The sequence below is a fragment of the Aquarana catesbeiana genome, linkage group LG03, assembly GCF_042186555.1.
Source record: "Aquarana catesbeiana isolate 2022-GZ linkage group LG03, ASM4218655v1, whole genome shotgun sequence".
Lineage (NCBI taxonomy): Eukaryota > Metazoa > Chordata > Amphibia > Anura > Ranidae > Aquarana > Aquarana catesbeiana.
In genome coordinates this window covers 99,363,323-99,377,659 of record NC_133326.1, presented here as the reverse complement: position 1 = coordinate 99,377,659, position 14,337 = coordinate 99,363,323, and the positions used below count along the sequence as shown (strand labels likewise).

General features: G+C 40.9%; 1 protein-coding gene across 1 annotated transcript in view; it reads right to left on the bottom strand.

The window, feature by feature from the left end:
• The window catches only part of MTMR10 (myotubularin related protein 10), a 129,860-nt gene that overhangs the window by 46,492 nt on the left and 69,031 nt on the right, over positions 1-14,337 (bottom strand). The window contains exons 5-7 of the mRNA XM_073618866.1: positions 13,386-13,528; positions 5,606-5,696; positions 3,547-3,706 (exon numbers count right to left, since the gene is read on the bottom strand). Of these exons, the coding sequence (XP_073474967.1) occupies positions 3,547-3,706; positions 5,606-5,696; positions 13,386-13,528 (394 nt within the window). The remainder of the gene's footprint in view (positions 1-3,546; positions 3,707-5,605; positions 5,697-13,385; positions 13,529-14,337) is intronic.

Genomic DNA, 14,337 nt, shown 5'->3' with positions numbered 1-14,337 from the left:
GTTCAGCCAAAAAATTTCGGTCCAGCTCCTTTGATTATTCATGAGAAGAATGTCAAGTGGGAGGGTGGCAACAGGGCCATCCACGTAGGGAATGCAAATGCATAGCATATGGCCACCTTTACTGCCTAAAACATACCAGATCTCATTCTGCAGTACTAATTTATTCTGCATGGAAACAACAATGCCTTTATATAGGACAGCCGCTGTCTTTATTGTACTGTGTGAAGATTCACACATGTCCATTAACAGTCAGGAATATCATTTAGGGGAAAAAAAAGAGGGTAGGAGAACATCAGACTGCCATATGCTATGCAATTACTTGAATCCCACTCAGAGGCTGTGATAGCATTGTGAGATAAAGCTCAAGAGCAGCAACTGGCAGGCTTTTAACAAGCCCAGTCCCTGAGGAATTGCACTACTAATTAATTGGTTCACAATGAAAACAGACAGATCTTGGCTGTCAATAAATGCTAGAAACAACTTAGGCTCTACAGTCTGCCACATGGTTCTATGAATTATACACCTCAGAAGTAGGAAGGTTTTGTACTCCGGATTGCTTTTTTATATGAGGAACATATGGTAGAGCGAAGAGAGCCTAAAATAGAAACCCTTAAATGGCTTAGCTTTAATCTGCATTATAGTGTATTACACTCCTTTTAGTAAGCTTGAATGGATTCAAGAAGATGAGATCTCCTCAGGGAGCATCATTTCACTCCAGGGAGAGAACAGTCACCTGCTTTGACCCGCCAAAGAATGTTCAAATGGAATATATATTTACTTGATTTACCTGCAGAAAAAAGTGACAAGATTGCTAGAAAACAATTAAAGAACTGAGCAGCAAGGTGGGACTTTAAATGAGGCGTGAGGTGTGTAGAGCCAGGCGCCTCCATCCCTGTTAATTTGGACAAGAAAAAGGAACAAAAAAGTGGGACTTTAAATGAAACATGCACTCCAGGAGACAAGACAACAACCATGAACATGGCAGGTACCCAAAAATAGAATAGAACCAAAAACGTTGAGTGGAAGCATCACACGACATCAATTGGCATTAAATGGTTTAATAGTATAAAATTATAACAAAAGTACAAATCGTAACATGATCCATGCTGGTACTATAGAAACCCAAGATCCATGAAAGGCAAGTCTTACATTATACATAAAATGTGGCAGAAATACAATGTAATAACATAATTGGTTTATATTGTAAACACTGTAAAATACAGTTTCATAAAAAGTAGGTCTCCATAATAATAAATTGTAATCTTGGTTGGTAAAATTCAATTAAATGTAAAATAAAAAAGTGATGCAATTATAGACATAGGGGGGCAAATATTAGCTCACAATCCCATAGTAAAACAACCTAATTGGTTCATGCCATACATATTGTAGATAGCCAAATTCACTGAAGTGTGTCTCCATGGTAGATCATTATAGTCATAGTTGATTGGTACAGTCCAATTGGTATGTATGCGGTAGTAGAGTGATAATAGTATGGTATAAACGGGAGGGCATCTATTGGCTTGATGCGTTTTGTGGCGACCGCCACTCTTCAGGAGCAAGTATGAGGTAGGTGTCTATAAATATTAAAAAAATCTATATTAAAGAAAATTGTATAGTTAGTCTATGTAAATGGGGAGGAGGGGGGGGTAGAGTCCGATTCTCAAAACTACTTACAGGTACTCCTATGAGGTTGGGCATGGGCATGGAAGGCTGGGGGCCAACCGGCGGATTTTATGTATAATGTAAGACTTGCCTTTCATGGATCTTGGGTTTCTATAGTACCAGCATGGATCATGTTACGATTTGTACTTTTGTTATAATTTTATACTATTAAACCATTTAATGCCAATTGATGTCGTGTGATGCTTCCACTCAACGTTTTTGGTTCTATTCTATTTTTGGGTACCTGCCATGTTCATGGTTGTTGTGTTGTCTCCTGGAGTGCATGTTTCATTTAAAGTCCCACTTTTTTGTTCCTTTTTCTTGTCCAAGATTGCTAGAAAATCCAAACCGCCTGCGTGTTGACTTAGTAAAAAAAAAAGCTGATGCCCAAGGCTAGGTTCACATGGCAGCAGTCTCCACTGGCCCTCTATAAAGTAATCACAATGGATCGCTTTTCACAGCATGGTAGAGAAGCAACTTACAGCCATTCAGAAGGCAACACTGCCATCTCCTGAATGTCTTTTTTTCAACAGTGATTTTGCATGAAACAAATGCGTCACAACTGCAATCATGGCTGTGGCACTGTCCCACTGACTTCAATGGGTGAGTTTGACAGGCAGTGCTGCCAGTCAAACTTGGAAGTTAAATCTGCCATGCTCACAAAGTATCTCAGCTGCGGTAAGTGTACTATACTCTCCGGCTGCCTAGTTAGGCTTTTAGTGGGTGTTAAAAACGTGCCCATTTTTACTGCCTGTCAGAATGAGGCCTTACTCATTAAATTCTTAAAGTGAAATCCCGATGCCTGCTTAATTACTATTGGTAAAAGTTCTATTTTTCTTTTAGGCTCTAGATCACATGTTAAACACAAGGTCCGCGGGCCAAATCCAGCCCTCCAGGCCATTACATGTGGCCCTCACACCTCTCCTGCAGTTGGGCCACCCCCCCCCCCTCGTGTCCGCACCCATAGTGTCTCAGCTGTCAACAGCAGAGAGGAGGACAGAACTCCTTTGACAGATCCTGTGCTTCTCCTTGCAGACAAGGAGAGGCTCATCTTTGAATCCACCACGTCCCTGTCTCAGCAGTCAGCAGCAGAGAGGATGACAGAATTCTTTTCATAGATCCTACGCCTCTCTGTGTAACCCCAGCAACCCTTTGTCTCAGCATCCCCTGGACTCAGAATTCAGCAGACCTGGCAGCTACCTCCAGCCCTCCTCTGGTCCTTCCTGTACATTCTGCTGCTCAGCTCCGTCCCAAGCTTCTTCCTGGCAGCAGCATAAGGCAGGTGCACTGTGATCTAATGGAGGATGTTTGACTTCCGATGGTGGGGTGGCTCTTGACACCTAATGTAATGGGGGGGTGTGGTGCTCTGTACATCTGCTTATAATTAGGAGAATAATACAATTCTATTCCAGTTAAAAAATAGCGTCGTATACAGCTGGTATCATCCACAAGAAACCTGATTGGAGGCTGCTCAGACAGGACATGGTTCTGCCATGGTGTTCTGTCTGAGCAGTCTCCAATAAAGTTACTTGCGGATGATACCAGCGGTGTATGACCCTCCTTTTCAAACTTGCATCATCTGCTACAGGTGTGTGAGTAGGCTCCATTTCCGGTCTGCACCTGCCCTACTAAAAAACAGTAATAATTGAATGCAGAGGCAATTATTTAATATGATAAAGAGTAGATACATTTATATAGTCTTACGGATACAACCGGCCCTTTGGGGGCAACCATAATGCTGATGTGGCCCGCGATGAAAGAGTATGGAACCCCTGTTCTAGATGCTATAAAGCAGCCATGTAGACTAAATGACCAGCTGAACTGAAAGATTTAAAAGTTTTATTTACTCCAATGCCATAATAGTTATTCCGGGTGGATACCTACCATTTTGAGATCATGTAGCCTTCATTTACAGAACACACTCTCCAGTCAGTGGCTCGGGTTCGCTTGATCTCTCGATCCCAGTCACAAAAAGTTTCAAATAGTGGCGTTTTTGAACCATAATCACCTCCACCTCCTGGATCGACACCATTGATTTTATCCGCTATAAATTTAAAATAAGAAAAAAAAAGGTCATGCATACATAGCATTTGCCAGTATGTTTATAAAATGACAATTTAAAAAAAATCATGTTACACATCCATTGTGTGTTTGCCTTTAATAAAGTAAAAATAAAGGAAGTAAAAATAAAAAACTAAAATATAGTTGCAGAAGTGTGCACACCCTTAAACTAATACTTTGTTGAAGCACCTTTTGATTACAGCACTCAGTCTTTTTGGGTACGAGTCCATCGGCATGGCACGTCTTGAAATATTTTCCCACTCTTCTTTGCAAAAACACTCCAAATCTTTCAGATTGCGAGGTAATCTCCTGTGCACAGCCCACTTCAGATCACCCCACAGATTTTCAATCGGATTCAGGTCTGGCCTCTGGCTGGGCCATTCCAAAAAACTTTAATCTTCTGGTGAAGCCATTCCTTTGTTGATTTGGATGTATGCTTTGAGCCGTTGTCATGCAGAAAGATGAAGTTCCTTTTCATGTTCATCTTTCTAGCAAAAGCCTGAAGATTTTGTGCCAATATTGACTTATATTTGGAACTGTTCATAATTCCCTCTAACTTGACTAAGGCCCCTGTTCCAACTGAAGAAAAACAGCCCCAAATCATGATGCTGCCACCACCATGCTTCACTGTGGGTATGGTGTTCTTTTGGTGTGCAGTGTTGTTTTTGCGCCAAACATATAGTTTGGCATTATGACCAAAAAATTCAACCTTGGTTTCATCAGACCATAACACATTTTTCTACATGCTTTTGGGAGACTTCAGATGTGTTTTTGCAAAATTTAGCCGGGCTTGGAGGTTTTTCTTGGTAAGAAAAAGGCTTCCATCTTGTCACTCTACCCCATAGCCCAGACATATGACAGGAGATTGTTGTCACATATACCACACAGCCAGTACTTGCCAGATATTCCTGTAGCTCCTTTACTGTTGCTGTAGGCCTCGAGGCAACCTCCTTGACCAGTTTTCTTCTCGTCTTTTCATACATTTTGGAGGGACATCTAGTTCTTGGTAATGTCACGGTTGTGCCATATTTTCTCCACTTGATGATGACTGTCTTCACCGAGTTCCATGGTATATCTAATGCCTTGAAAACACTTTTGTACCCTTCTCCTGACCGATACCTTTTAACAATGAGATCCCTCTGATTCTATGGAAGCTCTCTGCGGACTATGGCTTTTGCTGTAGAATGCGACTAAAGAAATGTCAGTAAAGACCTACTACAACAGTTGAACTTTATTTGGGGTTAATCAGAGGCACTTTAAATGATAGCAGGTGTGTACTGACTGCTATTTAACATGAGTTTGAATATGATTGCATAATTCTGAACACAGCTACATCCCCAGTTATAAAAGAGGGTGTGCACACTTATGCAACCACATTATTATTTCTACCCCCCCCCCCCCCAAAAAAAAGATTTCAGTTTGTTGTTCAACTGAGTTGTACAGTTTATAGGTCACATTAAAAAAGGTGGAAAAAGTTCTGAAATGACTTATCTTTGTCTCATTTTTTACATCACAGAAACCTGACATTTTAATAGGGGTGTGTAGACTTTGTATATACACTGTATGTAGTTAGTCCCACCCTTCTTCATGCATTACCCTTCATCCACCACACGCACTGTATTCTGCTGGAGCTAGACACCAAGATTTTTTTTTACTTCTTTGATGTTCATCTGTTCTGATCTGCACAAGCTGTTGGATTAAAGCTTTCTATGATCTGCACAAGGTCATTTGAATTGAGTCACTGTCTGCCAAGCTACTGAGACTGAAAGTTAAAGCTATTTCACCACAACTGGATCAGTTATAAAGATCACACTTCAGTGCTTATATTGTGGAAATAGAATAGCACCAAAGTAAAAAAAATATCAGTTGTAGCAATGCTCACCTGGATTGTGATACATCTTGGCAACATACTCAAAGGCAAATAGAAGCTGGAGGTCTGTTGGCTGAGAATAATGTGCTAATGCAAGACATACCTAAAAAAAAAAATAAAAAAAAAAAATAAAAAAATAATAAGAGCAACATTTACAAAAACATACTTTTGCATATATGAGATATATAGCTCTGCTGTGTTCAACTGAATGTACAGTAGTTTCCATACATTTTTATTATTTGTGTATTCTGTACAACTAAAATCTGTTAAAGAACTGTTGCAACCCATCAGCTTTGTGAAATTATCGTTTATCTGATGCCTGTAATGTTGGTCACCTTGAAAAATATTTGAAAAACATTTCTTAGAGCTGCAATCCATGCACTCTTCACTTACATCTGAAATAAATTGCAGGTGGGGTTATCCAATCACTTCATTGCACTATCCTAAAGCCCTGCCCAAACTATATTTCCCATAGCCCCTCATCAACTTATTTGCATGATTGAGGTCAGCAGAATAATGCTGAAGTGTGGTTTATGAAAAAAAAATAAATAAAAAAAAAACAAAAAAAACACACACATAAGCAGCTAGAGTAAAGATCACGATTCCCACGGCGTAAAATCTTTCACATTATACAAAAAATTGGGCTAACTTTACTGTTTAGTTTTTTTTTTTTTAAATTCATTAAAGTGTAATTTTTTCCCAAAAAATTGCATTTGAAAGACTGCTGCGCAAATACAGTGTGACAAAATACTGCAACAACCACCATTTTATTCTGTAGGGTCTCTAATATATATATATATATATTTTTTTTTTTCTAGGTAATTTTCTATTAAAAAAAAAAAAAAAAAAAAAAAGATTTTTTTTTTTTTAACTTGATACCAACAAATGCCAGAAAAGTTTTAGTGGTTAAGCTTTCCTCATTTACACACAGAAGTGTATTCCTTTGATGTAAAGGACAAATCGTTACAATGTTTATACTTAAGTTCCACTGCTAAACAATGTTGTGATTCTTGGCAGACTGCCCATTTTTTTTCCTTTCTTTTGATGGCTGTGGCTTCAGCAGAGCAGAGAGAATTCTCTGTTCTGAAGATGGCTCTAAATAGGCATATAAGCCTTGTTTTTAGAAAAGACATATACAGTGTGGTATGCCTGAATATCATAGAGAGGCTGGCAGTGACTATTTAAAAGTTTTGGATTTCTACTAATGGCGGCGGGGGGGCAGAGACGGAGACACACAACAAGGAGCTGACAGGCTGAGAGAAGGGGGGGAGGAGAGGAGAGCTGACAGCAGGATTAGGGAGGGATGTACTAGGTACTCTGACAACGGTGGTCAGGGCTCAGCAGCCCTGATTATCGTGGTCAGTACAGAGAGGTGGATGGAGGAAGTGGCATGTTCAGGCAGGTTTTTTTTTACAGTTTAGAGGGGGGCAGATTACACAGCACAAGCACTGTGCTGTTTAATCTGCTTTAACCACTTGGCGTCCACAGCGCGGACCTGAATTTCCGGGAGGCCGTCACATAACAGCCTCCCCTTTGTACGCTCCCTGTGCGTGCTGTATGCGCTGTGATCACCGGGTCCCTGAGACTCGGGTGATCACAGATCCGAGTAAGGGACTGATCCCGGCCCCTTACCACGTGATCAGCTGTCAGCCGATGACAGCTGATCACATGATGTAAACTAACGCTCGGTAATTGTTTTTTTTTCTCCTCAGCGACAGCGTGAGGAGAAAAAAAAAAAGCCGATCACCAGCTTATTTGCAAGGGGCATCGGTCCCGTAGAGGAAGAGGCAATTCTGCCTCATCTGTGCCCATCAGTACCCCCTGCCAGCACCACCTGCCATTGCCACCTATCAATGCCCATGAGTGCCACCTATCAATGCCCACAAGTGCCACCTATCAATGCCCACCAGTGGTGCCAATCAGTGCCACCTAGCAGTGTAACCAACCAGTGCCGATCAGTGCTCATTATTGCCACCCATCAGTGTCCATCACTGCCACCCATCAGTGCCCATCAGTGCTGCCTCTATAGCATACATCAATGAAGGAGAAAACTTACCTGTTTGCAAAATATAAATTTTTTTTTTTTTAAATTTGGTCTTTTTACATTTTTTTAACAAAAAATAAAAACCGCAGAGGTGTTCAAATACCACCAAAAGAAAGCTCTATTTGTGGGAAAAAAATTATAAAAAATTAATTTGGGTACAGTGTTGTATGACTGCGCAATTGTCATTCAAAGTGCATCAGCGCTGAAAGCTGAAGATTGGCCTGGACAGGAGGGGGGTTTAAGTGCCCAGTAAGCAAGTGGTTAAGGGACCAGGATGTCTAATTTTTTTTTTTGGGGGGGGGGGGGGGGGGTTTAAAAAAAAAAAAAAAAAAACTCTTTGAATTGGAACTAAAGTCTGGAAAAAAAAAAATTGCGAACATAATACGTAATATCTCTTTTGCAGTAAAAGACATCTACCTGCCCGTTTGCAAACCCTTGTAGAATGTACACTGAGCTGCACATGCCCAGCTTATGTTCTGGCACTCTCCCTGTTTGCGGGGATGATTGCACTCCCACGCATGCGCAGGTGTGGCATCATCCCACACCAGATCAAGATGGCCAACGACCCGAGAAAAGATGTCAGCCAGGGATCTCATGAACGTCAGACCGCTGTAACTAAGGTAAGCATTTTTTTGCCTTTAGTTGCGCTTTAAGCTTTTTGTTTTTTCTTGTTACCAATATACAGTTTCTAAAATATTGCTAAAAACATTACAAAAAAATATCCTGATGTTAGAGGACTTTTAAAACTGAAGCGCATTATGATAAGAATTGTGGAATGTGTATCACAATATTCTTCACAGGCTCATGTTCAAGCAGCACTCTTTAGTAGGAATCACTAGAGACAGATCAGCCAAAATAAGTAAACGGGTTTGTACCGGATCACTTCTCAGAACACGGGCTGTGTCATTCATTCCAAAATCAAGCCAGGTTGCGGTGATTCATTAAACTACAACCATGCAGCCATGTTTTCAGGAAGTTCCTATGAATAATCCTGTTGTTCACCCTTTCCTGAACTCCCAAACACCAGTTTGGCAGGTTGCATAGAGCAAGAATGGTATTTCTATGCCAAAGAAAAATCTTGTCTCTTCGCACATCATGTCCAGGAGATTTGTACAGATTTTACTGATCAGTGAATGACTCTTGTATGCTGGGAAAGCAAGAGTATTCCAGCAGGAATCTGGCAAGTACATAACTTCTTCAACTGATTCGGACACAGGTGTTCAAATGTAGCAAAATGCTATTTAATAACAAATGTGGAAAAATGTATCTGCTCTCGCTAAAACGCTCTCTATGGGTCCTTTCACACTGGGGCTGTTTGCAGGCGCTATTGCGCTAATAGTGCCTGCAAACCGACCCGAAAGTGCTGCTGCTTTAATTCCAGTGTGAAAGCCCCGAGGGCTATCACACTCGAGCGATGCGCTAGCAGGATGGGAAAAAAAAGTCCTGCTAGCAGCATCTTCGGAGCGGAGTGTATACCGCTCCCGCCCATTGAAATCAATGGGACGGCACGGCTTTACCGCCGGCAAAGCACCTCTCAATTTTGCGGTGGTTTTAACCCTTTCTCGGCCGCTAGCAGGGGGGTAAAACCGCCCCGCTAGCGAGCAAATACCGACGGTAAAGCGCCGCTTGCAATAGCGGTGCTTTACCGCCGACAACGCCCCCGCCCCAGTGTGAAAGGGGCCTAAATCTACTGGCAGCCACAATCTAATGCCCCGTACACACACTATGAGAAAATTGGGCGAGCGATCGCCAGTTTTCCCCTCGATGTTTCACGGCAAGTTGGAACCGAGGATAGAAATAATGTACGAAAAATTCTTGTACGACAAAGGCTTTTTTTTTTTTTTTTTTATTTGTCGCTTCTGATCATGTGCAGTCTTTCACATCTGATATTTGTTGTAGGAAATGAACATCGTTCATTCTGTTCCCGTACAAGAAACATTTTGGAGATTGTCCCCTCCTACGTTTCGTAGCTTCAGGCTTCAAGTTACAGAACGCTCAGGTGTGAATGGGGCCTAAAATATTTGTTTACCTTAGGACATTCTCTGCATTAAAGTATATAAAAAAACAAAAACTATAACCTGTCCCCCCCCCCCCCCCCCTCAAAAAAAAAAAAAAAAAAAAAAAAAAAAAACCTCCCTCCCAATATAACATCGCTCCAGCACCATTTCTGGCTCCAGGATCACTAAAGAAGTGAGGAGCAAACAGCATCGGTGGCTTTTGCCAAGGAAGAAAGCAACCTCTCTGCAATATTGTTCATTAAAGTGTATTTTTTTTCCCCCAAAAAAATTGCATTTGAAAAGCCGCTGCCACAACCATTTTATTCTCTAGGTCTCTGCTAAAAAAAAAAAAAATCATATTATATATATATATATATATATATATATATATACACACATATACACACACACACCTTTCACACTGGGGCAGTGGGTCCGTTAGTGGTAAAGCGCTGCTAGATTTAGCTTTACCAAGAAGGGGTTAAAAGCACCGTGTTGCGGAGCTTTTGAAGGTTTTTTTTTTTTTTCAAGCGCTTTCCATTCATTTCAATGGGTAGAGGCGGTGTAGGCATCGCCCCAAAGATGCTGCTTGCAGAACCTTTTTCCCCCGTCCCGCAGGCGCACCGCCCTAGTGTAAAAGCACTCTGGTTTTCACATTGGGGAGGAAAGAGAGGCAGTTTTCAGGTGCTTAAGGGCTCCTTCACACAGACGTGTCCATGTACGGAGCCCGCTCTGCTCAGCAGGGGATCGCTCCATCGATCCCCGCTGAGCAGGAAGATGACAGGTCCGTCTCTATGGGGGATCGGATGAGGACGGACCGTAGAGTCCGTCATCACCCGATCCGATCCACAGACGGATGGAAAAGTAGGTTTTTCCTCCGTCACACTTTTTTGGATCAGAGCGGGTTGGATGTCAGCGGACATGTCACCGCTGACATCCGACGCTCCATAGAGGTCTATGGCGCGTCCGTTCAGGTCCACCTAAAAAACTGACAGGCGAACCTGAACCGATAGTCCGTGTGAAAGAGGCCTAACAGTCGCTTTTTAGCACTAAAACACCTCAGCTTGAAAGGGGTCTAAAAGACCTATATGTTACAATGTTTCTCTTTAGCGATGTTATGAGAAAGTTGGCAGGCTGCCTTTTTTTTTTTTGACAGCTGTCGGCTTGAGCAGAGAACTCGCTGAACTGAATCGAGGAAATGCTTTAAGATTGGGGAGGGGTAGAATCACAATCTCGATTCTTTAATGATTAATGGTGCAGCTCTAATATATACGTATTTTAAATTACATTTAATAAAAAACATTTCAATGAAAACACTCTGAAAAAGGACAGGAGTATTTTGGTGTATGTAAGCTAAGATATTTGTTAACCACTTGCCGACCAGCCGCTGTCATTATACTGCGGCAGGTCGGCTCATTCCTGCAAATCACCGTAGCTGCAAGCTGGTCCCTTTTACAGCTATAGCAGGCGCTTGCTCAATTAAATACCTTTGACACTACAATAACAAAACATGCACTTCATACATTTTATGACCTTGAGTGTTGTTGCAACTAAAACAAACTAAATTTGTCAGAAGTTGTTGATAGTGAAGTTAAAGTACAACTGTCAGGACAGAAATATGTAGGCTGCTACTACTGATTACATAATTGCCTGGATGTCTGGCTGATTTCTACATTAAATAGCTGACTTATTGAACCACCTCAAGTATGCAAATCAGGTGTAAAGGTTCAATAAAATGGTATTGTGGAAAGTGGATTTTGGTTACACTAAACAATGATAAAGAGTTTTACTGGAAATGTACTACTCTACTTAGAAGAACAAATATACCATTACATTATGGATAAGAGTGTAATAGGAATGTAAGAACTAACCAAACTCAGGAATTTTACGCTCTGAGTAGTTTCCATCATATTGTGTGTTCTCATGCTTTGTACTATAAGTAAAACTTTGTACTATGTTTTGTACTTTGTAAAACCTTTAATAAAAAATAAAATGAGAGATAAAGAGTTTTACCCATTCTCAGGGCCTAAACATAGAGGCTCCTATGATTAAAAAGTTTTTTTTTTTTTTTTTAGGGTAACAAAGGATCCCGTTTTCCGTTAAAGCATGTTCTACAGCACAGTGCTTGTGCTGTGTAATTTGGCCCTTTCTATCACCTAATACCTGGCCGATCCTGCCTGGTTCTGCCCTCCCCCCTGTAAACTGACCACGGTTTATCATGGCTGATGATCCATGACACCGTGGTCAGTTTACATGCCTCCGTCATAGGCAGCTCTCCTCTGTCCTTCTCTGTCCTCTCCCCCCTCCCCTCCCTGCCTGTCAGCTCGTGACATTGCCCGCCCCTCCTCTCCTGCTGCTAATAAAAACTATATTATGACAGTACAATCCCCTCTGTTAAATAAGGACATGTGCCCCACTGTATGCGTTTTATAAAAAATATGCAGATTTCTACCCAATTTCAGACCACCTACCGGCGCTCACGTGACTGCTCGGCTCTCTCCTCCAGGCTGATGTCTGTGGGAGTTTTCGGCCCCTCCTGCTGGAGCTGTCAGCTCAGGACAGGAGAGAGGCAAACAGTCACTTGAGCACCGGCAGGCACTCTGAAATCAGGTGGAAATCGGCATTTGTTTTCTAAAACACATACAGTGGAGCACATGTCCTTATTTAACAGAGGGGATTGCATCATAATATAGTGGCTTTACAACCACTTTAAGTCCTGAGAATGGGTAAACCATTTTAACCAGGAGGTGCTGAGGAGTCTATTTGTTGAACTAAAGGTCATTGATAAAAAGGAACAATCGGTTGTGCAACCTATATGTACATTGACGCAGATCACATAGTTTAATTTTTATCCTCTTATCACTTCAGCATGAGTGTTTTGGCTCAGTAACTAAAGAAATATTAAAGTCAAAGAATCAAAAAGGCCAGTCACGTAGCTAGCAGGCAGGAACAGGAGTTCAATAATGAAAGCCTACAAATTTCTTCCTTCTTTAGGTAGAGAGGGTCACTTGGCAGTTTAGTGAGGGGGTCTAATAAAAAGTTCAAAGTATAGTCAAATGTCTTGAAAGAGGGCCAATTCTGTGGAAAGACCTATACTTCTTTCTTCTGTCTTTGTTGTGCAGGTCTTTTTCGCCAAAACTACCCCAGTCAGGCTCTGCTTCTCCATTCATTTTTATTAAAAGGCCACCTATTTTCCCCCAGCAGTAGACAGCTTTATTATGGGATGGGATGATGTTTCTTATGTGAATGGCAGAAGAAGCAGTGCCCAACTAGGAGGCCGCTGCTAAAGTGACTGTACAGAGGAGTGGGGAGTGGAGACAGGTATGTAAAGGACTTGGAAGAATTGCTAAGGCAATACATGCTGAAAACTATTTAAAAAAGTGGACTGACCATCTTCAGACCACATTTACAGGCTTGATAGATACATTCATGAAAATGTTGTAGTTTGTGAAATATGGGATTTTAGGACAAAGGTTAAATTTTTGCACATCAATCAGTATTAGTGGAACCATTACATAGGACACACAGCTGTCCTCCATCTCACAGAATAAAATGTTAAGCCAAAGCTAAAAAAAAAAAAAAAAAAAAAAAAAAAAAAAAAAGCAGATAAATGCCGATACAGTAGATGCTAAAACAGTCATCAAGCATGAAAATTAATTTCCAAAAAGCTGTTTAAGCCACGCACAATTATTCTGCACAAACATGTATTTAGAACTGTGAATGGAATACTTCTGTGAAAAAACGACATTACCTTTTTTGCACTTTCTGGACCAGATTCGTCAAAGCGGAAGCGGAGAATGCGGAAGTCTTTACAATAAATGATTAACTCTGTTGGGTTGAATTTCAACTTTTTGTTGAATGAAAGGATTTTCTGCTTTCTCTTTGTGTCATTTACTAAAATAAAAAAAAAAAAAACAGATCTATCATGAACTTCCAATTTACACTGAAGGTAAAAGGTTAAGTATTTCATATCAAGCCCATATCAGGACCACAAGAAACGTTCTCCTTTGCCTCCATGCCATAACAGATCAGGACCCACTTTTCACAGGTCTGACTGTAAAAAGCCTGCCTGTTGCTCTCACTGTAAGTCTGCACGGTTAGATTAAAAAAAAAACGTATTTCAACTGTAAAATAACTTTGTTGCCTGTAATTTTGTTTTCTGGAAACACTTGTTTATAAGGCAAGCTACCTAAATCTCATCCTACTCTAGGTTTACAGCTGTATCTCAGAGAAACAAAATATTTGCAATAAAGAATCATGTAACCAGAGGACATAGTCCCATCTAAGGGCATTTGGGGAAAAAAAAACTTGCTACAGTGGATTAGCATTGCATTACATGTATATGTAAATTACATATAAATGTAAATGACTGTGCAAATGTTTTAAGCAGGTGTGAAAACATACTCTAGAGAAAGCTTTCAGAAATAGAAGCAGTAATAGTTTATTTTGATCAATTCTTCTAGGTACACTTGCACACAGTTTTTAAAGGAACTCGACAGATAGATTGGTTAGTTCTCAAAGATGTTTAGAACAAAGATCTTCTGTAGACGTAGGCCGACTCAAATCCTTGTGCGTCTCTTCATGTAATCCCAGGCAGACTGGAAGATGTTGAGATCAGGGCTCTGCGGGGCCAAACAATCACTTCCAGGACTCATTTTTCTTTACACTGAACATAGTTCTCAGTGACATTGGCTGCATGTTTG